The 25413-nt window shown below is 37.4% G+C and overlaps 1 protein-coding gene across 2 annotated transcripts in view; it reads left to right on the forward strand.

Annotated features, from left to right (window-relative positions):
- The window catches only part of MAPK1 (mitogen-activated protein kinase 1), a 49707-nt gene that overhangs the window by 13421 nt on the left and 10873 nt on the right, over positions 1–25413 (forward strand). For both annotated transcript variants that reach the window (XM_084648878.1, XM_084648877.1), the window contains exons 2-6: positions 13723–13905; positions 15690–15879; positions 20199–20315; positions 22343–22457; positions 23419–23550. In XM_084648878.1, the coding sequence (XP_084505004.1) occupies positions 13723–13905; positions 15690–15879; positions 20199–20315; positions 22343–22457; positions 23419–23550 (737 nt within the window). The remainder of the gene's footprint in view (positions 1–13722; positions 13906–15689; positions 15880–20198; positions 20316–22342; positions 22458–23418; positions 23551–25413) is intronic.

A 25413-nucleotide genomic window follows, 5' to 3' on the forward strand; every position in this document is an offset into this window, starting at 1 on the left:
AGGAATGAATGGAACAACTTTTAAAGCTGTTCTGTCCTTTGTCCCATGGTCGTCAGTGTTCGTCATGTTCAACAATAAAGGCAGGCGTGGCATAATTTGTTTTTTGTTTTGTTTTTTGGAGGGTGTTCTTTTGTAATTTCAGTGGTTGATATCAATGTTTGTTTCTTTATATCAATTCAAATGTTTACAGTTGCAGGAAATTATGGGAAATCAGCTAATTAATGACAGTAGACACCAAGATTCAAAAAATTTAAAGCTTTATAACCATTAAAAAACACATTGGTAACATCATATGTCAAAATATACAAAGCATCCTTAATTCAAACTCTTTAAGTCCTCAAGCAGCATTTTTCTTACTTCATCAATATGTAAACTTCTGTTATCGATGGAAATATTTTTTTCATCAGTTTGTTTCTGTACAGTGAAATCAACGTTTACCAATAAAAATGTAATCTTTCCAAGCCTAAATATAGGGTATGATTTTTTTTTAAAGTGTCTAAGTGACATAGGTGGGTAAGTCTCATTGTAAGTCAGCATGACTTGTGTTTCTGTATCACTTAGGCCCTTTTGAAAATCCCATCCATAAAAAGCAGCTGAAAGATCTAGTAGTATGTGTAAAGAAGCCCGTTAATTGCCACTAAAACTGATGCTGTTTCTCTGCTGTGGCCAGATCTAAAGTCTGTCTGGGATCCAAACGCTTGGAAGATTAAGATCTGTTGGATTTGGTCGGCCATCACTTTCTCAGTGACCACTTCCAGAAAGAATAGGTCAGATCTTTGGTGATAATTGGCAAGAACACGAATAACAAAGAATAGTTCTTTGAGTACATGCCAAATGAAAGCATGTTTATTCACTGGAAACTTTATCTCCCCTAGGGAGGCCATAATTATCCCTCCAAATAATAAATTCAAACGTTCTTCACTGGCTTTCTCTGGCCTAACAGACTATAGCTCTAACTCAGATGTTTGGGTGGACTTTAGTGTCTCCACAATTTCAAAATTGGATGATAGTAAGGGATGGAAAGTGGTTTGTTTTTGTTTCTTTCCTTTGACATAGCTTCCCAGCTGTGGAGAGACTGTCCTTAAACAAATTGTTCTCGTTTCTGAGATATATTGAAAGCCCCTTGCTGTGAGATAGTTTCAACTTGGACCTGGTGAAGACAACTGGAGTTAATCAGACTAATCACATGGAATAGTTTCTCTTGTCAAGATTTTGTGGATGCAGTAATGGAGAAGCAAGACATCTTGTTCCTTGCGGCTCTGGCATAAGAATGTTCTGTTTCAGTTATTCATATTCCATGTTCGTACATCTGTCTACAACATTCCGGTGTCCTCTTATTTCTGTCTCAAGTTGCTGGTTAATAATGGTGGCTTGTGAGGCTTATGCGGAGAGAGGAGGCTCCTAAAGAATAAGAGCATGGGTGGTTTTGTGCAATAGATGATTGTAGTGCTCTACTATGCTGTTCATACTGATCCAGGGGCACTGTCATAAAACAGTTGCTGGGCTCTTCCTCAGAGCTGGCTGCACTTCAGTGGTAGATAAAATTATTTGTGTTTGTAGGTATAGCTTGTAATAGGACATTAATAGAATTTTCTTTTAGCAGATTTCAGATAGTCAAGTTTTAGAATTTTCCATGATAGCTTAAGTTTATCTTCTTGTTCATTTGGAAACAAATAAAAAAAGTATTCAAGTTTTTAGACTCAGTTGTTCAGTTGTACCAAAATCATATACAAATAAAGTTTTTTTTCTGGAATTTGTTAAATTCAGTCTACTTATTTTGATATTTTTCACAAAATATTGAAAAATACTTTGTTGCTAGTAAAGTAAATAGAATTGAGTTAGAATCTCTGTTGCATGGTAAAGTAATTCATCTGAGGTTTTTTTGTGGGTATATTTTAAGTACTGGCAACTTGCAATTAGATATGCAGTGTACAATATGTAATTAGTTCATCTCCCAGTTTTCCCTTTTCTCTAAATTAGCAGCTGTCATTGCAGCACCTTGCCTCCTGCTTAGTTGGAGGGCAAGTAGCTCCCTTTCTGGCAGATACTGATGTAGTATCCTGAATTAAGTGCCATGAAGTAGATTGAGTACTGCAAATCAGCATGCCCAGTTTTCTCTGGAATTTAACAGCCCTGAATGTACCACATGACACAGTAAAACATTTCTTAAATATTGTATTTTGAATGTCTCTGCATATCTGACTGCTTTGAAACAGTGAAATATATAGTAAAAGGAAATAAGTTTTCTGTCAAAGACGAATGCTGAGAGATACATTTTAAATACTGTAGGCATTCTTGATTTTTGCAGGTGGAAGATTAGTGGCAGTTATTTCACAGCTAATTCAGTAATACACAGTTTTCTTTCCTGTCAGTGTAGATATGGCAGACTCATTCTTAGGCTGCATTCAGTGATGTCTAGCCTCTTACTCTGAGATAATGATAATGGGGTGAGGGGAAAGCCCAAGTACTCTCGTAAATTAAATTACTGAATGGAATTTTTTCATTATTCACAGAACACACATACTTGTGCTGTAATGTCATTTTGTATGGAATTGCTGTGAATATTTTTACACATAAATGTAAAAAGATTGTGTAATTATAGAATTAAGTTTTAAAAATTGCTATAGTAAGACTTTCTTGGATTTTAAATAGCACAATTCAGTTATGAGACCTAAATAAAATAGAATATACAAATTAATCTTGTCCCCTTTTTCTTTTGGATACTCCAAAATGTGTGTGCTACCCCAAGGAGATGTTACAGTTGGGCTTGAAAATTTAGTAGACGTATCAGCTGAAGAACTGTGCCTGTTAGCTGAAGGTAGATAGAAAAGATGATGGGGATTGTGCAAGAGGTGAAGAGCTCTACTACTCTAACCCTTTTTGTGTGTGGGCATCCTCCAAGTAACTCCAGTGCCTGCCCTTGATTCTGCTTGCAGCTTTTCCATGGGTATGGAATCATAGTTATGAAACTGACCAGTGACTTGATATCACTTTTCTGCTACTTGGCCGATCTAAGAAAAGCAGCAGAGGCACTGGAGCAATCTTTACGCAGGCGGAGGAAGTCAGCACTGCATTTCACATTTGGAAGGTGTTCTTTACAACTGTAATGGTGAGAAACTTAATTTCTTTTTTTTTTTAATGGAAGCTTAATTTCTGCAGAAACTGATCGGCTTTCATTGAGGGATGAAATATAGTATTGTTATGTTTAACTTCATAACGGGGTCTTTAAAAAGAGGAAACTAGGCAAAAGGCCCTAAAATCAAATGTAAAGAAGTTGAAACACTTAAGTTTGGCATAGGTACTACTCTAAGGAAGCAGTAATAGTGTCAGAAGGCATATAAACCTCTAAACAAAAAAGGCAATAAGTAAATCAGTATGGCTAAATAGAAAGGTTCAGGAGGTTAAAGCTAGGTATCCTTCAGAAAATGGAAAACCTAATGAAATCAGTTAAAAGGAGTATAAGCTACAGCAGACAAAAAGTAAGAAGGAATTTTAATAGCAAATAGCTAAAGGTATAGAAACAAATAAATTATTTATGTATGGTGCTGGAAGTTTGCATGAGAATTTGATATGTCTCCTGGAGAAAGGAGATCAACTAAGAAAGAGACAAACGTTCTAGAGAAGCTAACTGATTTCTTTGTATCAGTCTTCATAACAGAATGGTGAGGTGATGTAACTCTTTTCTGGTAGCAGTGATAAGGCACATTCAGAGATTGAGATGTCAAGGAGTTTCTGGAACAAATGAACTGAAAGCAACGAGTCACCTGGTCCCAGACACCCAATGTTAAGAAGGAATTTAAGAAGTAAATGCTTGAGCTACTAGTAAAAATGATTTCTCATTCAAATGAGCTGCTATCTCAGATGGTAGCCAGTATTGCACTTCTATTTTTAAAAAGTGCTAGGGGCAATCTGAGGAATTAGACCAGTAAGCTTTTTTCTGTAGTTGATAAATTGGTTAAAATAATAATCATAAATAGAATTCTAACAGCTAGAAGAGCCAGCTCTGATGGAGCCTGACAAGCACAGCTTCTGTAAAGGAAAACCCTGCCTACTGAATCTAGAATTCTTAGACTTTTTTGAACAGGACAATAAAATAGTGTATAAAAGACAACTTACTGACCCAATTTATATGGACTTTCAAAAGGGTTTTAATAAAATCCCTCACAAGAGGGTAAAGCAACTAAGTAGACATGGTCTGAAAGACAATATACAATAATGAATCAGAAACTGTCTAAAAGATGGAAAACAGAGTAAAGATAATTGGTCAATTCTATCATGAGAAAATGTCATCAGAAGGGTGTCAGAAGTTTCTACACTAGAACTGGTGTTTAATGATCTGGAAAAAGGGAAGACCAGTGAGGTGGCAAAATTCGCAGATTATTTAGGTTCGTCCAGACTGGGAGAATACTGTGGAACTTCAGAAGGGTCTAACAGAATGGTCAACATAGGTGAATGGTCAACATAACGGCAGATGAAATTCAAAGTTGAGAAATTCAGAGTAATGCCCATTGTGGGGAAACTATTTGAACTGCTTACCTTAGTGGGTTCTGAATTATGTGCATCAATTCGGGGGGGGGGGGGGGGGAACAGGAATCAATAAAATGAACAAAATGGTAGAATGTATATAAGGAATGGGATGAAGAATAATACACCTGGACTAATGCATCAGTAATCAAATAAAATGAATCAGTAATCAATAAAATGAACAAAATGGTAGAGTGCATAAGGAATGGGACGAAGAATAAAATCACCTGGAATACTGTGTGCAATTCTGGTCATCCCGTCTCAAAAACGGTGGATCAGAAATTAAGGGGGTTTAGAGATGAACAACAAGAAGAATTAGGGGTATTGGGAAAACTCATGTGAAGAGAGTAAAATATTGGTACTGTTCTTGAGGAGACAAATAAGAGGGGACATGATAAAAGGATACAAAATAATGAATGATATAGAGAAGATTTATCTGGGAACTTCTATTTATTCTTTCTCCCAGTATAGGAACAGGTGGACATCAATGAAATTAGAAAGTGGTAAATTCAAAACTCATAAAAGGAAATACTGTTGCACATAATGCACAGTCAGACTGGAATTCCTTGCTTCAAGAAATCATTGAGGCAAGAGTTTAGCGGGAATTTTTTTTTTAAAGGATTAGACATTTTTATAGATAACTAGCTATTGCTGTTGTAAGAGTAAATATTAAAAAGAGAGATTTGGAAGGGATATAAGTCCTCAAACTTTGGGGAGTAACCCAATCTCTAATTATTGGCAATAACTCTCCCTGGGGGCAGATTATCACATTACTGCCTGCTGCAGAGTTTCTTCCTCTGAAGCAGCTGATACTGGTCACTGTTGGAGGTAAGGTACTGGAATACATGGGCCACTGGTCTGATCCAGCATGGTAACTCCTATGCTCCACATTTGCAGGGAAAGCTTCACAATCACCACTGGCAAGTATCTTACAATAGGTGACAACTGGATGCTATAAGTGGATGAAAGAAATGGAGAGGAGGACAGGTGAGGGGCAAGGTAACGGTAAAACAACCATATCTTAGCACAGTAAACATTAGTTATGGCTTGTCACCTACCTACCCATTGTCAGCTAGTACTGTTTTGTCCAGACAAATCCAGCGTAGAAGAAATCTTTTCCGCAAAGGTGCCTAAGTTGTCTTTTTGGCAAAGACCCTGACTACTCCGGAGGAAGGGGAGGAATCTTCTACTGAGTCGTATATTCCTTCTTCCTCTTAATTTTGTAGAACCATTGGATGCCTTAAGGCAAAAGACTGCCCTAACTTTCAGATCTGAGCTCTCTGGGGAAAGCAGAGAGGCATGCCCAGAATTTGACAGTTGAGACCAACTACCCTAATGCTTCAAGAGGCAGGTCTCTTCCAACTCAGTCTGACTGTGACACCTTGTGCAGTTATGGGGGATGCCTGACAAACCCTGCTGGGGGAGTAGTAAGCCCCACTACCTGCCTAAAATCACAGTAGTTTTGGAGCTTGGAAGAGGGGTGAGAAGGGCCTGGTCACTCTCTCTTAAACTCCAGGTCAGAATTCAGGAGGGTAACTGAGTCAGGGTTAAACCAGGAGCAAAGTGTGAATACTTGTTTCTCCCCTCCCTCCCCAAATCAGAGGATACTCTGTTCTTGATCACTTTCCTCAGCTTCTGGTACTTCTTTGTAGGGTAGGCTGCCTGTCTGGGGAGGAGGGCTTTTCTTTTGGGCATGTTCCTGACTTTTGAGGTTGAAAGTTGTATGGGACAAGCGGGGCCAGATTAGACTACCACAGAAGGGACCAGATCTGCTTTGCAGTTACTTTGAAGCTCTGTGTGCTACAGCTTTCCTTTGCTGCCATCATTGCAGCCAAAGTTCCTGTTTCACCCTGAGATAGCAGAAGATGGGTAGATTGCTGAATACCCAAAGACTAGCAATCTTCTGTGGGGTAGAGCTACCAGTGTAGTGAGAAACCTTGGCCCCGGTTGGGCTCCGTGTAGGATAAGAGTTAAAATAAATCTTTGGCCCTTATCTTATTAAAATGTAAATACTTCAAGTAGTGCATGGTAATTTGTATTTGTAGTAATGCAAAATTGCACAAAGACAAATGTTTGAATTAATAGATATGCTCAGGAGGGCCTATGGAATGTGCATTCATGTTTGTGCTGGCTCAGTATTGAAAACTTTACTGCTGCAGGGCAGAAAATCTTACATACTTCATGATTGTATGATTAAAAGCGAACTTTTTTTCTCCTTAAACACACTTTCATTTTGGAATGCATCCGATGAAGTGAGCTGTAGCTCACGAAAGCTTATGCTCAAATAAATTTGTTAGTCTCTAAGGTGCCACAAGTCCTCCTTTTCTTTTTGTGAATACAGACTAACACGGCTGCTACTCTGAAAACTTTCATTTTAGAAATTCAAAAAATATAATCACTTCTGTTAAAAAAAAAGTATGGGGCTTAAACGTAGTCTGAATTTTAAGTGCTCTCATGCTTCTAGTGTTTACTTCTCCAGCAAGTGCTAGTAAATATTCAGTATACGTTTTTCACTGGAATTAAAAAATCCGGTTTATATACTATTGGCTTTCAGTAACCTGTGTGGAGGATGGTGGAAGGGGGAGCTGCAATAATTACACACATCAATAGATGATTCAGATATGCTGAATTATAATTTTTTTGATTTTGTATCCTCTGGAAGAAATGTAAAATTATGTGAGATGTGTGTTCCTGTGGTTATGTAATATGTATATGTAATTGGACTAACTGGAGCCTCAAGCCTGAGATTTTTTAGAAGCTAGTACTCTTCAATGGCTCCGTTTTCAGAGTTATTGATTAGCCTATTAGTATTTCCACGTGGTATGCCTAGATATCAGTTTCAAAGAGGAAGAAGCAGAACTGTATCAAATAACCAATGCTCCAGTTCTAGAATATTTTTGTTTTTATACTTTCATATTTGCAATAAAAACATCAGCTTTGGTGGTGCTCTGTTGCTCTGGAGAAGTGACTGGTGCTAATACTAAATATACTATATTAAAAGTTTCTAGTTAATACTAGACTGCTAATGTTTTTATCTTTAGTCAGTTTTATTTTTGCTCTATAGTTACACAATTAATCCTGTTTCACAGGTGCTGAGCGCCTGTTGCTCTTCTTGAAGCTAATGAACTGTGAGTGCTTGACACCTTTGAAAATTTATGCTCCAGATATATTTATGAAATAGTATTGAAAGTTTTTGCATTAATCTGGAAACAAATGTAAATATCTAAAGGTGAACTTTAAACTTGCTTCTCTAAATATGAATTTACCAACTTTTCTCTGCTGCTATCTGTTCGTCTCTTCCCTGTCCTTTCCCAACAGCTTTATATAAGCAATGGATAAAAAAAAATTTATTATGAAAACACTTTCTCTCTCACAACAATTCCTTTTACTTTTTAAATCTAAACAGGGTAGATTAATGTTAACTGTATAGTTTAGCATTAGTCAATTTCTTTCTGAATGCAAAACTACAGTATTTAATTTCAAATTTCACAAAGGAGCTTAAAGGACAGCTTACTAGCTATCTCTAAAAATAACCTATTAAAGTTTTTAAAATGCAAACTTAAGTGAACACTGTGTGGCTGATGTCTACAAACTGAAGTCCATTTAAATGAGACAAGTTTATCTTAAATCCAAACATTTTCAGACATTCCTTTCTTCTAAAGCAGACACTGATTCTATAAAGCAATGCTTATAAAAATGGTTTAAGTAATATAATCCTTCACACTGAAGTTTTATCTTCAAAGTTGATATGAACAGGTGGGAAATTAACATTAATTAACATTAGACATTTAGGGATGTGGACAAAAAAGCACATTCAGTGATATAATGAAACTTTATTCAATTTTATATAGAAAGTTTGCAAATACTCTTTCAGAAGTGTGAAATATTTTTTTCCATGACACTTTTGTCATCTTCCATTCATTACTCTCTGAGGAGGAAATATGTATACAGACAAATAATAAAAACTAGCTCCTTTTATAATAAATAAAATATTTTGAATAAGTGTAAAAGGCTGACAAATCTAAATTAAAAATTTTGAGTAACTTTTGTAGCAAATCCATGAAACAACTCTGTGTGGTACCATGGGTAGAATACAGTATTATTTTTTTTCTTACAAGCAGAGTCTTAAGTTTAATCTTTTTACAGTGAAAGTTGGCCTAAATGTCAGTGTTGCAGAGATACCTAGGATTGAGTTAAATGAAGACTGAATCAAAAGGATAAATGTATTTGTAAAAGATCAGTTTCCATTTTTCCCAAGAATGGCTTGACCCGCTGGAATTATTTTCAGTTTTCCTATCATAGTTATTAGCAGTGTCATTCTATATTTCAGTGGGTTTCTTATCACTGGACATGCCCTTGGAGTCTTGTTGCCAAGGTAGCACTAGGCTACAGATAAAACAGATCTTGCTCTAAACTCCCAATCAGCTGTTTGTTTAGTTTTCTGTATAATTATTTAAATAAATGACAGGCTGATTGGGAGTTTAGAACAGTGTGTGTCACCTGTAGCTTTGTAGATTGTGTGTATATAACTTCTTAACTATCCGGGCTGCAAAACTCTCTGTGTGGGGTGAATATTCTTCCCACACCGTCTTCCCTAAGGATCCAAGCTGGGCTGAAAGGCAAGGTGAGGTGAAGAAGCTGGGGAAGGAGGACTGAGGGTGCTGACAGACTAGGCAGTTTATCTCTGGTTGTGGGAGGAAACAACCTTCTGTATGGGTGAGACCACTGCCAGGAATTGGCTTCCTTCCCAGTGGCAGCTGCAACGTGCTCTCACTTGTTCCAGTTCTGCTCCATAAGAAACACGTGAGGAGTAGAAATGGTGGGTGAACATGCTGCCACTGCTGGTGGTGGAAGGAGCTAAGTTTTAGTAGTAGGCCCATCCTACTTGAGCAGGAGTTAATGAGGAATGGGGTACATGTCAGAGGCCCAGCTTAGTAGTGAGGATGCGTTCTGTCAGCCCCGCATGTGGAGCTGTGTATGCTTTTGCGCAGTACATTGTCAGAGGGGTGCCCTAAGGCTAGGCTTTTAAAAAAAAAAAAAAGTTAAAGGTTGTAAAAGGTGAAAAGTCTGTTTTAAAAAATGGCATTATAAAACTACTTGGGTTATAAATATTACTTGTCTAACTGAAACTTGCTTCTTCAACTGAGATCAATATAGATTAGATATTTGCAAAATACTTAATACTCACCTTTTAAAAAAGATTCTAATATTAAGGAATGTAGTGTTAAATATATAAAGGTATTCAAATCCAACCAGAGCTGGAAATTGGAATAACATTGTGTATAAAATTAGGAACATTGTTCAGTAGTTGCAAAATATCTGTATTTAAAATTATCATGATACAGTTAAAGAGCACTCACAGCCATATGCTTGCATCAACTTGTAAAGCTGAACATTAACAGGAAAAAAAGGTTTGTTTATCTGTCATCTTTGAATGTGTTTAAAGAATTAATAACTAGGTTCATTGAAACTATGAATAACACATACAAACCATTACAGGAAGAAGGTTTGCACTACATGTAATGAAGATGAACTCTATTCCAGTTTACTAACAATGATAAACTATCTTAAGAACTCAAGGGTATAGACTAGCAGTTTTCACCTGAGAATCCCCAAAAAACTTTGAACACTTATTATTGCTCACAGAACCCTTGTGAGAATTGGTATGCTAAATATTGCCCCCATTTTGCAGGTAGGCATCCTAGTTTTTCCTGTGATGAAAGCTAGTGGTGGTCTACAAGTTCTCTTCTTCAAAAGGCAGTCTCAGTAAATCTAGTCTGGAGAAAATGTAAACAGTTGATGATGATGGTGGTTTCTCACTGAAGAAGTGAGCTGCTGTATGGAATTTTTTTGTTAATTTAATTAATACTTGTAGACTGTCATTTCTGAAGATGATGATCCTTATCCACTAAAATAGACAGCATGGGCATCATCAGCATAAGCTTCTTCACCAATTTGTGCCTAAGTAATGATCTGAGAGAGGAATGAGGTAGTTGTGGTAAGGGGTAGAGACCATCTTAAGAACTGAGGAGATGTTTCAGTCCTTGGCCTATTTTCTGAGACTCCCAACAAGAATTCCAACTATGGTAATTTTGTAATGTTTATGCTAGTCCACTGTGCAATGGACGGAGACCACCATCTTATTTCGCAGTAGGTATCCATTTTTACTTGAGCCAACCCAAGCTGTGTTTGAATCAGTTTAGAGGTGAAAGTGGCCAGGTGTTCAATCCAATGCCCCAAGATAGAGCTTTGTTTACTAGTATTAAGTTAATAACTTAAGTTGCAAGCTCCTTAAAGTAGGGACTCTGTCTTCTATTGTATATGCTGACAAATAAGCTGTTGGTGAAAACATTAAGGGACTGGAAAATCCATGTACCTATTTCAACAATTTTAATATTAAAGTCCTTCATTGTCTTAGAATACATGTCTAGTAAAGAGGCTCTGGTATGTTCCTGTGTAAGTTCTGTTACTCTTTGTTTTGCAATAATCACTCAAAGGGGACACATTTCTGTGTGAGAGACGTAGTATTAACTTGGCATTCAACAGATTCTCTGTGTAGCTACATTATTCACATTACTACCAATATGCTGCAGAGGCAAATGTGCACCCACTCGTACAACTAGAGTAGCGTTATCACTCAGGTTGCCAATGTAAGAAAAAAATAAAAATAAAAAAATCCTGCTACACTGAATTGCACAGGGATGAAACAAAGTTTGAGACAATGTAACTGCTCACAAGTCAGTTTCCTTTATCACTAGCTTCCACTACATTTGTGCTTTTGTGAGCTTACACAGGCTTTGTGGCAATAACAGAAATGAATACTTAGTAATTACATTAGTGTGATGAGATCCTTTGATCTGAAGGGAGAAAAATGACTATATGCAAGATGTACACTAAAGAGGAAACTGATTACATCTATACCACATATACCCTGCTTTTTCCACCCTGCCTTCATACAGTACAAGGTAGTACTGTCTGAAAGGCAGAACTGTATTTTTACTTTTTTTTTTTTTTTTTTAAATCTAATCTAAACTTCTTGCCCAACTTGCTAGGAAAATTTTCAAGAAATGTAAATGAAATTATTGAACTACAACATATCAAAATTTGATATTTTGAATTGATAAAAATTAGTGATTCTGTGAAAGGAAAGAAGGAATTTCTGCTTTCTGGGAGAATAAATATCGTTATCCCACAAATAACTGACTTTGTATTCATTTGAAAAAGCAAAAACATCAGTACTGTTTTTTAAAGCTTGAGAGTGAAACGTGTGTTTCATAAATAGAAAGTGTTGTTATATATTTAAGCAACATCAATTGCCTAATACTGGTCATGAAATATTCGTAAAACAACTTGCTTCCTCTTTCTCTGTCACATATCTGCCATCCATGAGCTGTGAAATAAGCGTAGGCTCTTTATTGAGAGAGAACAAATACAGAGGGGGAAGTAGGTGGTCTGTGTACAGTGATGAAATGAACCAGCCTAAGATTTCTTCTGTTCATTCCTAAATAGGCTCATTCAGTCTTCAAAATTTTTGGTTCAGTCTGATGTATTCACACAAGAGGGCTGAATTAAGGTTGTACTGGTAATGGTAACCTAAACTGAATATCTTGTAAGTGCTTGATTTTTGCAAACATAATGTTCATTTCATGTAGTGTTTTATATGCAATAGTACTGTAGTGTCTGAAATGTGTCGTCTCGTCCCCCCCGCCCTCCTTTCCAAGTAATCTCTCTTGGGGTAGGAGAGTGGTTCAAATAGCCAGCCATTTTCAGGAATTCCTTTTGAGGTCCTTTTTCCTGAGCATCTCCTCTATGTAGCTCTACTCTACCTGATCAAAAGATATTCAGGCCTCTCAGCAGAGTGGGCCTACTGATGAGAACCACAAGGAACTTTCTGATTGTTTGTTTATGAAAAATTTGTTGCGCCTATTGATTGGGTGGTCTAAATTTTAGCAGCTCTCTCTGATGTAACACAACTTGTTTAACCCCTCATTGTTTTAATTGGAATTAAAAAAAAAACAAAAAACCCTACTGTGTAACCATTTCTGTTTGTCTTAGGGATTTCAGAGGTTTTTACAAAATTAATTTTTGACCAAATTATGAGTTAACTGTCCCCCTTGATTACACATTTTCTTCACACAAAAATAACTGTAATAAGACACTTCTGTTTTTTGTCATTTTTTATAATAGGAGCATAGAAAGCATCCTGATGTTCGTAAACGTATATCTTTTTGCAACGTAATATAAAACTGGGTTTTAGAAAATAATGGAAGTTTCACTGAGACTTCTTGTTTGCCATCTCAATACATAAAGCATAATTTGTAGACATTAGGCACTTTAAAAAGGAATACAGACACTCTATATAGATACATCTCCAAATGAAGCTACATGCTCTCAAAAGCTCAGGCTGGTGTATTTACATCACTTTACCTGTTTAGAAACATAAGTCACTGAACACATTACGGGGGTTCTCTGATTCATGCTCTGGCTCTCTATTGAATGAAGTCCAAGAACTTTTTCCTCTTACTCAGAGCCTTGTTTGGGATTGTATCTTTCTGCGTGTGAAAACATCTCTCTCCTACAATCAAGACCTTCCATGACAGCTGCATTTCACTGGAACAGTGAAAATTTTGATCAGTGAAAGAGGCTTGTGAGTGTGGGAGATATTTTTTTATAGAAGTTGGACCTATGTTGTAAAACTCGTAACTGCTTCAAGAGAGAATTGCCATAGGCCTTTCCGTGTTCAGAACTAAATGCAAACCTCAACTCTTTGACAGACCTTTCTTTCAGTAAGGTCTTTATGCTCACAAAATAAAATAACCCTAACCCTACTTTTCTTACAGGCTGATAAGAAAGTAAGATACTTCCTGGTGTTGATTATAATTTTAAATACATGGGAATAATTCAGATACTCTGTAAAAGCAGCAAGGACTCTTTGCCACTTTTACAGATCCAAACTAACACGGCTACCCCTCTGATATCAGATATTCTGGTGAGAGAACCCAGATTTATCTAACAGTTGCTGCAATACAACCAAGTATTTGTTGAAAAATTAAAATGCATGTCATATTGACCATCATACACTTCATGAATGTAAAAGGGATGTGCAGTCCCTAGATTCTGCAGAATTCTTATTCTTACTTTGTGGACTAAGTGGATTTAATATTCTGTGCAATTTAATGTTGTGAATTTCTCTTCCAGTTCTGCCTATGATAACATCAACAAAGTTCGAGTAGCTATAAAGAAAATCAGCCCTTTTGAGCACCAGACGTATTGCCAGAGAACTCTGAGAGAGATCAAAATCCTCCTGCGCTTCAGACATGAGAATATTATTGGAATTAATGACATTATCAGAGCTCCAACTATTGAGCAAATGAAAGATGTGTATCCTTTAAAGGTGTAAGATAATGATGGATTGCACTTTTTTCTCTTTGATAGTTCTGGTTCTCTGCTTTACATGTTGAGGCAGTTACACTTTATTTTTCATTCATCCTTCATCATGCTATTAAATTGTGATAAGAATTTACCTGCTGTGCTCTGGTAAACTGAAAGGAAAGCTTTGTCACATTAGTAAAACTTGAGTTCTGTTTGCAATCTGTAATGACGTTATTACCAATATATATATCTCATCCTACAACCAATATAAAAATAGTTAAATATCTTCTTCAAGTTGACTTATTTATTCCAGTCTGTAGTGTTAGTGTGCCTCTGGCCAGTTTAGAGTATTTCAGAAAATGTCAAAATATCCAGCATTGCATTTTATATTTGATACTACACAGTAAGAAGTCTTCAAATAGTCTCTGGTTTCATTCCTAAGGGGAACACCAGCGTTTACATGAACAGGTCCAAAAATAGTGTTCCGATGGTTTTCCTTTAAATCCTAGATCAAGAGATTCTGGCATTGCCATCTGTCTTTATTTTATCTAGCCACTTTATCTTAAAACTAGATTGAATGGTTCAACCCTTATTGATCCTAAAATAAAGCCTAGTACCTCTGGAACAGAAATGGCAGAGTAGCTGTATACTTTGTGGTGGGGAAAGTCCCCTGAGTCCCCTGCCTTAAATGATCTAGACTGTTTCAAAGGTGAGCTGAAAGGATAAGTCTGCAAAAATTCAGCTGTACTTGCTGTATATGAAAAATTCTGCATCTGTTCACAGGCAGTTAAATGTACTTGATATGTGCAACTGGATTTTGTTGTTTATACCCAGTTTGCCTCCCCTTGGAAAATTTGGCTTAATAATGTGTTTAGTATGAGGTGAAGCCAAAGTTGGAAGACTTATACATCAGTATAAAGTGTCTTCAGTTCTCCTCTAAGCAGTATAGAATGACAGTACTTTGAGTGCAGGTAGTGTTCCATCTGGGTCTGAGAATTCAAAGGGATATGTTGATTTAGGGAAAGAAAACTAATTATTGCTATTTGATTTACCTTGACCTTGTGTTTGTTGTAACACAAAGGCCAGTTTTTTGCACTGGGATTATGTGGTTCTGATCTACAAATCCAGATATTTCTCTCTAAGAGGTACCTTAAGGGGGGATGAACTGGGAGCAGGTGAGATGCAATTCAGGTTGGGATGGAAGAATCTGCCTTGAAAATGCAGTACTAGGTGTAAAAGATGTGGTATTTGATTGATTGATCCAGCATGACAAATATACAATACAAGAGGGAATTTGGTTTCTGGACATGAGAAGCCTAGGTCAGAAATTGGTATCTTCTAAGCTTTATTTCTTTGACATTTATTTAATACTGAATACAAACGTCTTTTTTTCCTCATAGTTTTATCACCTGTTAAACTATAGTATTCACTTTTTGCCAGAGAGAAGAATCCTCTGAAGACATACAGTTTCTCATGTTCAGAGCCAAATAAAATAAACTTCTTATATGAAGGAGTTTTATTATGATTAGCTGACACATTATGTACCAGTTTCTTAATCCTGTAACAACAGAATCATTGAACAGATTGATCTGAACCAAATCTTAAAATCGAAAATTTCCAAATTGTTTTGTGATTGTTAAAGTGAAAATAAAGGAAACCGTGAGACAAAATTTGTGGCTTGGCAGTAATTTTAAATTCTGAAATTAAAAATGAGTAGTTCATATAGCACGTTACATGGATATCTAAAATGAGGTTATGGATTTGTTTGCTGCCTTACATCCAGTGGCTTACAGATACATTGTGCAAGATCTCATGGAAACAGATCTTTACAAGCTCTTAAAGACTCAACACCTCAGCAACGACCACATTTGTTATTTCCTTTACCAGATCCTGAGAGGGTTAAAATATATTCATTCAGCCAATGTGCTGCATCGTGACCTCAAACCCTCCAACTTGCTGCTTAACACCACTTGTGATCTCAAGGTTAGTTGGAACCTTCTTGCAAATTAGTCATTTTTCAGCCAAATTAAACTCCCTTGTACAATGACTTAATACAGTCGTTCTCATCCAAGGGTCTGAGTCCCCCTGGGGCACCGTGAGCAGATTTCAGAGGGTCTGCCAACACGTTCAGCGCGAGACTCTTTAGGGCCCAGGACAGAAAGCTGAAGTCCTCCTGCGCAGGACTGCACCCTGGGGCTGAAGCAGAAGTTTCAGCAACTTAGCTTAGTGGTGCTCTTTGTGGTGTGGGGCCCCAGGCAGTTGCCCTGCTTGTTACTCCCTAATGCTGGCCCTGGCTTCTATATGCAGAAAAAAAATTGTGACACAGCGGGTTTGTGGAGTTTTTATAGCATGTTGTGGGGGCCTCAGAAAGAAAAAGATTGAGAACCCCTGACTTAATAAACTACTTGCTGTAGTCATGAAACTTTTGTGGTGAATAATGTGAGCTTTTCTTGATAACATTGCTAAACCAGCTTTTGTTAAAGACCAGTCTTTGTAAACTAGTGCAAGACTTGGTTTCTGCGTAATAGATTGTAACTTTCTCACCTGTGAATCGACTATCCTTTCCATAAACACATTCATTTTACTTTCAAGTAACCCCTATTAATTAGTGTAATCTTAAATGTGTCCTGTAGTATACAGACAGAGATGCGCTGATTTGTTTTTTCTCACTTCCCCTTAAAATTATCAAATGAAAACTGTGACAGCCACTTTCATAGATTCATAGATATTTAGGTCAGAAGGGACCATTATGATCATCTAGTCTGACCTCCTGCACAATGCAGGCCACAGAATTTCACCCACCACTCCTAAAAAAAGACCTCACACCTATATCTGTGCTATTGAAGTCCTCAATTTGTAGAACCACAAGTAATAACTATATATTTAAGGCCAAAAAACTGTTGCCACCTTGAGGCAGATTTTTGACTCTCCCACTAACTTCCTAAGGAACTCTTTTTTTGGCACCTGAAACTCTCATGAGTAGTCTATGCCTAGAAAATAACTTCTCGGAAAGAGTTTAATTTAAAATGCCCTTTCCATCAAGAATTATGGGAGTATAGAAAAAATTAAGCCTCTATTTTGATGTTAAACTGTCGGTCTAATGTTACAAGCTCTGCTCCACCTAATTAAGCTTTCTTTTGAAAATGTCTCTAGCTGTCTTATAAAGGCAGTCTTCAAAATATAAGCCCAATAACTAGGCTTATAACTTTGTCACAACTAGTTTTAGGAAAAATCATTCTGCCATTCAGCTGTGTACTTGCTCATCCCAAACACTGGTTACTGGAGTGCTTACCTTGAGTTCTTGCTTTTGTTGGCCGGCCCCTCCCAGTCCCATAATGCATGGGAGGCAAGTGATACTGGAATATTGGTCCTATGCCCGTGTCTTCTGACCCCCTGCTCTGGGGTTTCAGCAGCCCTTGGAGGCACCTTCTCCTTTAAGGAAGGTAACAGGCATTGGTAAAAATCTTCAGCCTCTTATAAGGTAGAGGTTGGCAGCAGTAGAAGAGTCCGTGTGTATGCGTATATCCTCAAGGGATAACAGGTGCCATTTTGACCCTAGAAAGAAAGTCACAGAAAAGAAAATCGAGAGGCATGAGCCAAGAGAAATACATGGAATGTGACTTTTGTGAGCACTAATCCTATTTATTCCCAGTGGTACTTCAGGCACTACAGGACTATTTAACTGTTATGTGCTTTCCAAACACCGAAGACAGTCCAGCTCCAAAGAGCATGCTTCTGAACTAGAAGGGTGCTTTGATGTTTACAGTTACTATGTATATGGTTGAACAACGGGGCCATGAAAGAAAACAACTATTTGGCAGCAGACTAGCATGATCATGGGCATGACTGTTGGACAGTTTGACCCTTGGCCTATTTGTGTCTTTATATCTAAACATCTGTAAAATGATGGATTTAAATCATGGATAAAATGAAATAGAATAATTTTATATTTTAAAAAATCAAACTTTTTTAGAGGAACAGTTCCCTCTAGGGTGGAGGGTATAAGACATATAAGGTATCCCCTTTGGAGATAGCAGTGTTTGGATATTTTTGAATAGCGAAAGGAGGGAGAGACATCTTTAGTAGCTTCTCTCGGGAACTGGGGTTCTAACAATGTGAAATGAAGCTTTTAGAGCAGTTACCATTTCTTCAGGTTATGCTAGCAAAGTAACTTCATTGAGCCCTTAAATATGGTTTAACTCATGCCATTGAACTTAACTGCGGCTTTTTTCTCTTGGAGACAATCCTATTTATTTATACTGTTTGCTCAAGCATCTTACCAAAGGCTCTCTAATCGATGAAAGTGAGACTTTCAATTGCTGCAACCATTCTTTTTTCCTATCAACTTTTTTACTTGAAAAACTCCTTTCTGTTTTTACTGCTGAGAACTTAGGGTCTGTATTGTGGTGCCACAATGCGTAATTTAATTTGTTTTTTGTAACTGACCATATGTGATTCTCCTGACATACTTTACTATTTACTTCCAAATGTCACCAGCCTATTACAAACATTTGATATAATCCTAAAAGGAGAATTTTGTAGGTGAATACATTTAGAATTACATTTTAAAAAATCTAAATTGTCAAGAATCTGCCTCCATCAGAAAATGGAAAAGCAGAATAAAGGATAGAAGAAATACTCTTAGGATTATTGTTGACACTTTGCATCTGGTGAGGGAGATGTTTCTCCTTGATGAGGCCTCCTGAGTTTCTACATGATACTACATAATCTATTTTTGACTACAAGATATAAAGTAAGGAATTGCCATTTCCTTTTCTTGAATTCACAATTAAGTATACAGCATGATTATCCCTTTATAACAATTCTAGGGAAAAATCCCACTTCATTGTCTATATTTATCTTTATTTCATTATCCTACACGTTCTGTATCTTGGTAGTTTATCTGGGAGGAAATATTCTACCCATAGCCATAGTGGTTTTCTGATGGAGAGAAAGTTCCTCTGTGATAAACTTCTTGTGTAGACTGTTCCATTTTGTAAACTGTTCCTCATGAAGGAGAAGTGAAAGCTTACTCATGTGGCTGAATCTCAAGTCACTCAATGAGCCAGCCACTTGCCCAGTGAGATAATAGACATTAGCAGTTGGCCAGTTTCCCAGAGAACTGTCTGTCTCTAAATTTTCCATTTTCTTCCATATTCTCTTACAAAAACAAAAAGTGGCCCTTTCACTTTTTTTTCTTCTCCTCCCCTGCCTTGGAAAAGGGAAGAAGTCTGTAGCAAGCACCATCCTTTTCAAAATGTGCCTGGAATGACCTCCCCCATTCCTAAGGCTTGCCAGTCCCTCCATCAGCTAGAGCTCAACTTTCTACAGTGTCTTCACCAGAGGATAGACAAAAGCAATCTCCCGCTTTCTGCTGAATTTGCCAGTCTGGATAAGAATTGCTTCCCATTGTTGTGATCTAGGTGTGTCCAATACTTAATATGTCTTGAAAGAGGTACTAGGGCTCAAGCAATCTTTTTTTCATCACTGATGTGGCAAGCCCAAAGGTGCCAAGGCTGTGAAATGCCAAGCCTAGAGGTACTGGGGCTTAGCCCTGGCACAAATTAAGCACTGGGTGTGTCTGCCCAAAGGGTTGATCATCTTTTTACAGCTTTTCTCTTCCTCAGCAGTCTACATTCTCCTCAGTCTACCGCTATCTCATGGCTCAGTAGTATCCCTCTGTTGCATTGACTGCATTGTGGTGGCAGTAGTTTCTTAAAAGAGAAGTACTGAACTGTGCAGGGGAAGTAGTAGCAGTGTGCAGTAGATAGATCATAGAAAACCATTAATGAGCAGGAAGTGGTTCTGCTGATATCCAACTATTCTCTCTCTTCCAACCCAGCTACAAGATAAGAATAGGCCTGCACCTAAAATTCAGGAATTAGTCAATTTCTGTTCTATTTATGGCTTTTCTACAGACTTGTTGTGTGACTTGAGCAAGTAATATTGAACATCTGTGCCTTGATTTCCTCATCTTCAAAATGGGGATACTTGCCTATCTCATACAAAAGTTATGAAGCTTAACTCAATTTTTATAAAGCACTTTGAAATCTTTTAATGACCGGGCAGCATGTGAATGCAAAATATTCATAATTTCTTTGTTTAGATTAGTTAAATTATGTTTTTAATCTATATATTTTTCTAGATATGGAGAAAACAAATTTACATGTTAAATTTACCCTATCATTGCATGGCTTACAGCTTTACAATGGCTTGAGGGAAGATAGTTTGGGTAGTAACCAAGGTGAATTATAACACTAAAATTTGTATTTCTAATACTGTTTTTTTAAATTTAAAACCAGATTTGCGACTTTGGACTGGCTCGTGTCGCAGATCCAGATCATGATCACACAGGGTTCCTGACAGAATATGTAGCCACGCGTTGGTACAGAGCACCTGAAATTATGTTGAATTCTAAGGTAAGGACTGTAGATGGACCAACAAGAAAAGTATGCTATAAGATAGCCTAGATTTGTATTACAGTAGAGTTCCCTTTAAATCATATCGTTCATGTCATTGCTGGCTACTGAGCAACTTAAATAGTGGTTAAGATGTCTTCACCAAGAAGACTGCCAGAACCAATAGAAGATTTTAAATGTAAGGGGTTTGACTTGGTTGTTTGTGCAGGCTAGTAAACGCCTGCATGAATGTATACAGTACTGCTTTATATATGAAGTGCTTATATTCTATGTAGTTCAGTACACATTTTTTCTAGTTTTCCAAGAGAGAAGGTGAGAGTTTGTTAGAATTTTGGTATATCAGCAGCAAGGCCGTAGGACTTCAGTTCCTTTTTGTTTTAAGTTTGAAAACCAAATATTTCAAATGATCACTTGCTCCTTTTACCCTTTTTACTGCTAGTCGAGGTTTCGCAGAATTGTGTTAGCATGTGTCAGAGAGAACTTCAATTTAATAACAAGAGGATTACCAGATTCCAATTTAAATATGCATATAGCACTTTTTCTTGGACATATTACATTCCTCATGGAATTTAATTGCTTAGCACATTAGTTACTTTACTCTGTAGACAGAACCATGTTAAGTGTAACCAGGCTTTGATATGTTTATCTGACACGGTTACAGCTAACATGATTCAATATGTCTGTGCAGGAGGACTTTTCCTGGCACAACTATGTATCAACCATGGTGTACTGCCCACACCTCCTATGCTGCACAGCCATGTTTGTAACAGTGCAATCTGGGTAAGTCTGGGCTACCTCTTGTCCCATCTGCTTGTGCCAGAGGCAGAGGGTTGTAGGTGGTCTTTCACATTTTTGTGGTGTCTTCCTAAGCAGACACCTGAGAGTTAGCTCTAACTAACCTGGTTAGGTCCTATATACACAGCAGAAGAAACATAACAGAAGCTTTCTAGAGCATGGAAATCTGTCAAGATCACTAGCAAAGTAAACACATGGTACACTTCCCTCGTGGCTCACAGCAGAAGTGAAGTAGCGATGTGTGAGTGGAACCAGTTCAGTGCCCTTCCCCCATGAGCTGAGGAGACCATGTCCCATATTATCTCTCCTGCACCAGTCCTAGCAGCCATCAAAGGCTGGTATTTCAAAACCCAAAATTCTCCAAGTGACTCATAGAAGCAGGTAGTTCAACTGTAGCACAGCTTCAGAACAGCTGGATCCTTGCCGCTCACCCTGCTGATATCAGCACCTCACAGGACACTTCAAGGCACAATAGCTGTCTGATTATCTGTTGCCATATCCTCCCAATTTCCTCTTGCCTCTCACACCTCACCCTCCTAAAAGCCTGCTAATTAATTTTTAAATGGTGTAAGACATCTCACATGATTTCTTTACAAAATTCTATATACCCAAAACATTTATACATGTTTGTGTATATATATGTAAATATACTATGGCGCTTATCCAGATATACGCTCTAAAGTAACCAGGTAAACTTATTTTTGTAACTTTTGTCCTTCCTTATTCTTTTTACCAACTCACATCCCAAAGGCTTGTTACTCTGAGTATTTTGTGGCCTAATACTTTGATTGTAGAAGCTTGGGGAAAGGACCGTGTGTGTGTATTTGAAGTATGCAACATGCTTCTGGGCACTGTGGTTCTTACATTTCGATACGTAGTTGTGTAAGTTACTTACAATTGTGGTAGTATCAAACTTGGTATGATCTACTGATACAAGGTGTTCTATGACAGCTAAACATTATTAAAATCTATTATGTAGACAGGCCCTGAAATCAGAGAATTCACAAAAATACACTCACAGTTCTCAAACTGAATTGGCAACAGCTACAACTAAATTATTAGAACAAGAATAATTATATAACAGTATGATGTCTTAAGCATGACTCATCTAAATCACTAAATTACACTGGTACCCTATCTTTCAAAACCACAGTACTTTAGCACATATAACCTGTTACTGTGTTAATTATACAATGAAATATCAAAAGGGCTTCTTTTCTCCTCCCCCTCAGGGTTATACCAAGTCTATTGATATCTGGTCTGTAGGATGTATTCTGGCAGAGATGCTCTCCAACAGACCCATCTTTCCAGGAAAACATTACCTTGATCAGCTGAACCATATCCTTGGTAAGCTTTTTATAAAAAGTAGTTTCTGTTTCCACAGTTGTCTCTTACCTCATTGGTGGATCCCTACCAACAATACCAGGCTTGGCCACCCATTTATCCACCTTTCCAACAGCTGTCTCCATGCTTTCTTCCACTGTATTTTATGTATGGAATACTCTTCCTGAAGTGTTCTGCAAGACCACTACTCTCTCCATCTACATACTTCTGTTGTGATGCCTACTAGAAATGATCAACCTAGTTTGAAGGGCAGTTGAGGATAGCTAGATCTTACTTATATCGGAAAATACTTTTAACAGGTTTACAGACATAAAGTTCTGCATGTTATAAGCCTATGTAAATGTGGGATATTTTTATTGTTATCCTTGTTCCCTCTCTCTCTTCCCTCCCATTATTTGTTATAATCACATTGGGTATCTAGGGTAATGGGCCTCTAGCCTGATTGAATCCTCTCAGTGCTATCACATATATAAATTAGTAATAATAATTATAAAGAAGGGTTCATACAGTATCGCTCTACTAGTGAACAGTCCAAGCCACTTGCTTAAGTCAGATAACCTTTCTGGAGAATGAAGAGATGATCTCTTCTTTATTGTATTGATGATGATATTAAATTGAATATTACAAAATTGAGGTTCATTTTTAGTTCATTTGTTGAGAATCAAATGTAGCTCATTTCATATTTGATAGTACCTGTTTTTCTGTAAGCTGATCAAAAATCAGTTCTCCATCACAGACTGATACAAGTCTAATATAAAAATGTCTGTGGGTGATGATGAAACCTGGTCAGAATTGTTTGTGAAAGCTATTTATATCAAATTACTTCATCTATCACTTTTTTTTTAAATAAATCTGAGCAGTAATATTAGAGTAAAAGCAGAAATCTTTTAGTCTTATCAAAAGCTTGTAATGTGGCTGTTTCAATGTACTTTCCATATGAATGAAATTCTTTTGCATTTTTTAGGTATACTTGGATCTCCTTCTCAAGAAGACTTGAATTGTATAATCAATTTAAAGGCCAGAAACTACTTGCTTTCTCTGCCACACAAAAATAAGGTACCATGGAACAGGCTGTTTCCAAATGCAGACCCCAAAGGTATTTTATATTTTTGCTCCCTTACACTTGTCTTGATTTTTAAAGATGGAAAGCAGCACAAAAAGCAACCAACGGTGGGATTTTCAGAACTGCTTAGGGATTTGTACACTAGTTCTAAGTAAAGTTAATGAGAATTTGGCATCCAAATCTCTTAAACTGCTTTGAAAAAAATCTCATTTTAATGTTCTAGATAAGCATGACAGGTTTTTTTATCAACTTTTACCTCCTTTTTAATCTTAAATTAGCAGCATTTATCCTGGCCCCTCTATTTACATCAGTCTGGGAAAAGGAAATGGGGTCATAGTGAAGATACCAAAGAAAGGAACTCTGTGATTGTAATAACTGGCGTGGTATCACACTTGTATCTGTGCCAAGCAAAGTATTGTGTAAGATCATAGTCCAGCGTATATCAGAGGCAGTTGATAGCTTTCTCAGAAAAGAGCAAGCTGATTTTCAGAAAGGGCATGGATGCACAGACCAGATCTTCACTCTATGAAACATAATAGAACAGTGCTTAGAATGGCAACGGCAACTCTACATAAATTTCATAGACTTTGAAAAGGCTTTTGATAGCATTTACAGGACCAGCCAATGGTGCATTCTGCGGGCATATGGAATTACTTTCCATATAATCAACATCATCAAAAGCTTGTATTTCAACTTTACATGCAGTGTTGATCACAGTGAGATCAGTTTTGAAGTCAAAACAGGAGTACGTCACAGGTGTGTCATGTCTGCAACCCTCTTCAATATTGCCATCGACTAGGGAATGCAGTGTACAACAGAAGACATGCCAAGAGGCATTAAATGGACATGCTTCTCATCCCTCGAAGACCTGGATTTTGCAGATGTCACTCTCCTATCACCTACCCAACACCATATACAAGAAAAAACAACTCAGCTCAACACATTCAGCCAGCAAATTGGTCTGAAAATCAACCGCAATAAGACCAATATCATGACCTTTAATATTGCCTCACCATCACCACGGATAGAGGATTATGTTCTCACCGATGTAGAAACATTCACATACTTGGGCAGCACCATCAGCCAGGACAGTGGAACAAGCCAGGACATCCAGAACAAAATCAATAAAGCCAGGAACACCTTTAGGAAGTTAAATACAGTCTGGAAAGCATCAAAATACAACACCAAAACCAAACTCAAGGTTTATTAGAGCTGCGTACTTGCAATACTACTTTATAGTGCAGAATGCTGGGGAATGAGAAAGTATGACATGTCAAAACTGTCTTCATTCCATACAACCTGCCTCAGAAAAATCCTCTGCATCTTCTGGCCCAGAACAATCTCAAACCAAGATCAAGAGGATCTGAGCACCATCATTGCCAGGAGGCGTTGGAGATGGATCGGTCATGTGCTTCAGATGGAAACTGATTCCATCACCAGAGTAGCAATATGATAGACACCTGAAGGCAAGCGAAATCGAGTCCACCCGAAAACAACATGGCGAAGAGCTGTGGAAGCCGAGCTGGAAAACCTGGGGCACAGTTGGGGAACCATTGAAAGATTTGCCAGAAACAGGCAGGAGTGGAGGAGCTTCAACGCTGCCCTAAAAGCCAGAAGCGTAATAAGAACATGATGATGATGACCTCTTTTTTTAAACTCATTGGCTGTAGCAGTCCATATTTCCCAAAATTGGTTTCAATGAATTTGACTTCAGTATATAAAATTGAAATCCCAATTTTCCATCACCAAGGAGTTAATATGCTAAAAATTGTTAGTTGTCTAAGTGTTGGAATTGAATTTGAACCCAGAGACCCCAGTTCAAGAACTCACTGGAGGTCACAAATGAAAGGGATTTTGGTAATCTCATCTGTGTTCCTGTTGGATGTTTGTGTACAT

Source organism: Lepidochelys olivacea (genome assembly GCF_965140295.1).
Source record: "Lepidochelys olivacea isolate rLepOli2 genome assembly, chromosome: 15".
Classification (NCBI taxonomy): domain Eukaryota; kingdom Metazoa; phylum Chordata; order Testudines; family Cheloniidae; genus Lepidochelys; species Lepidochelys olivacea.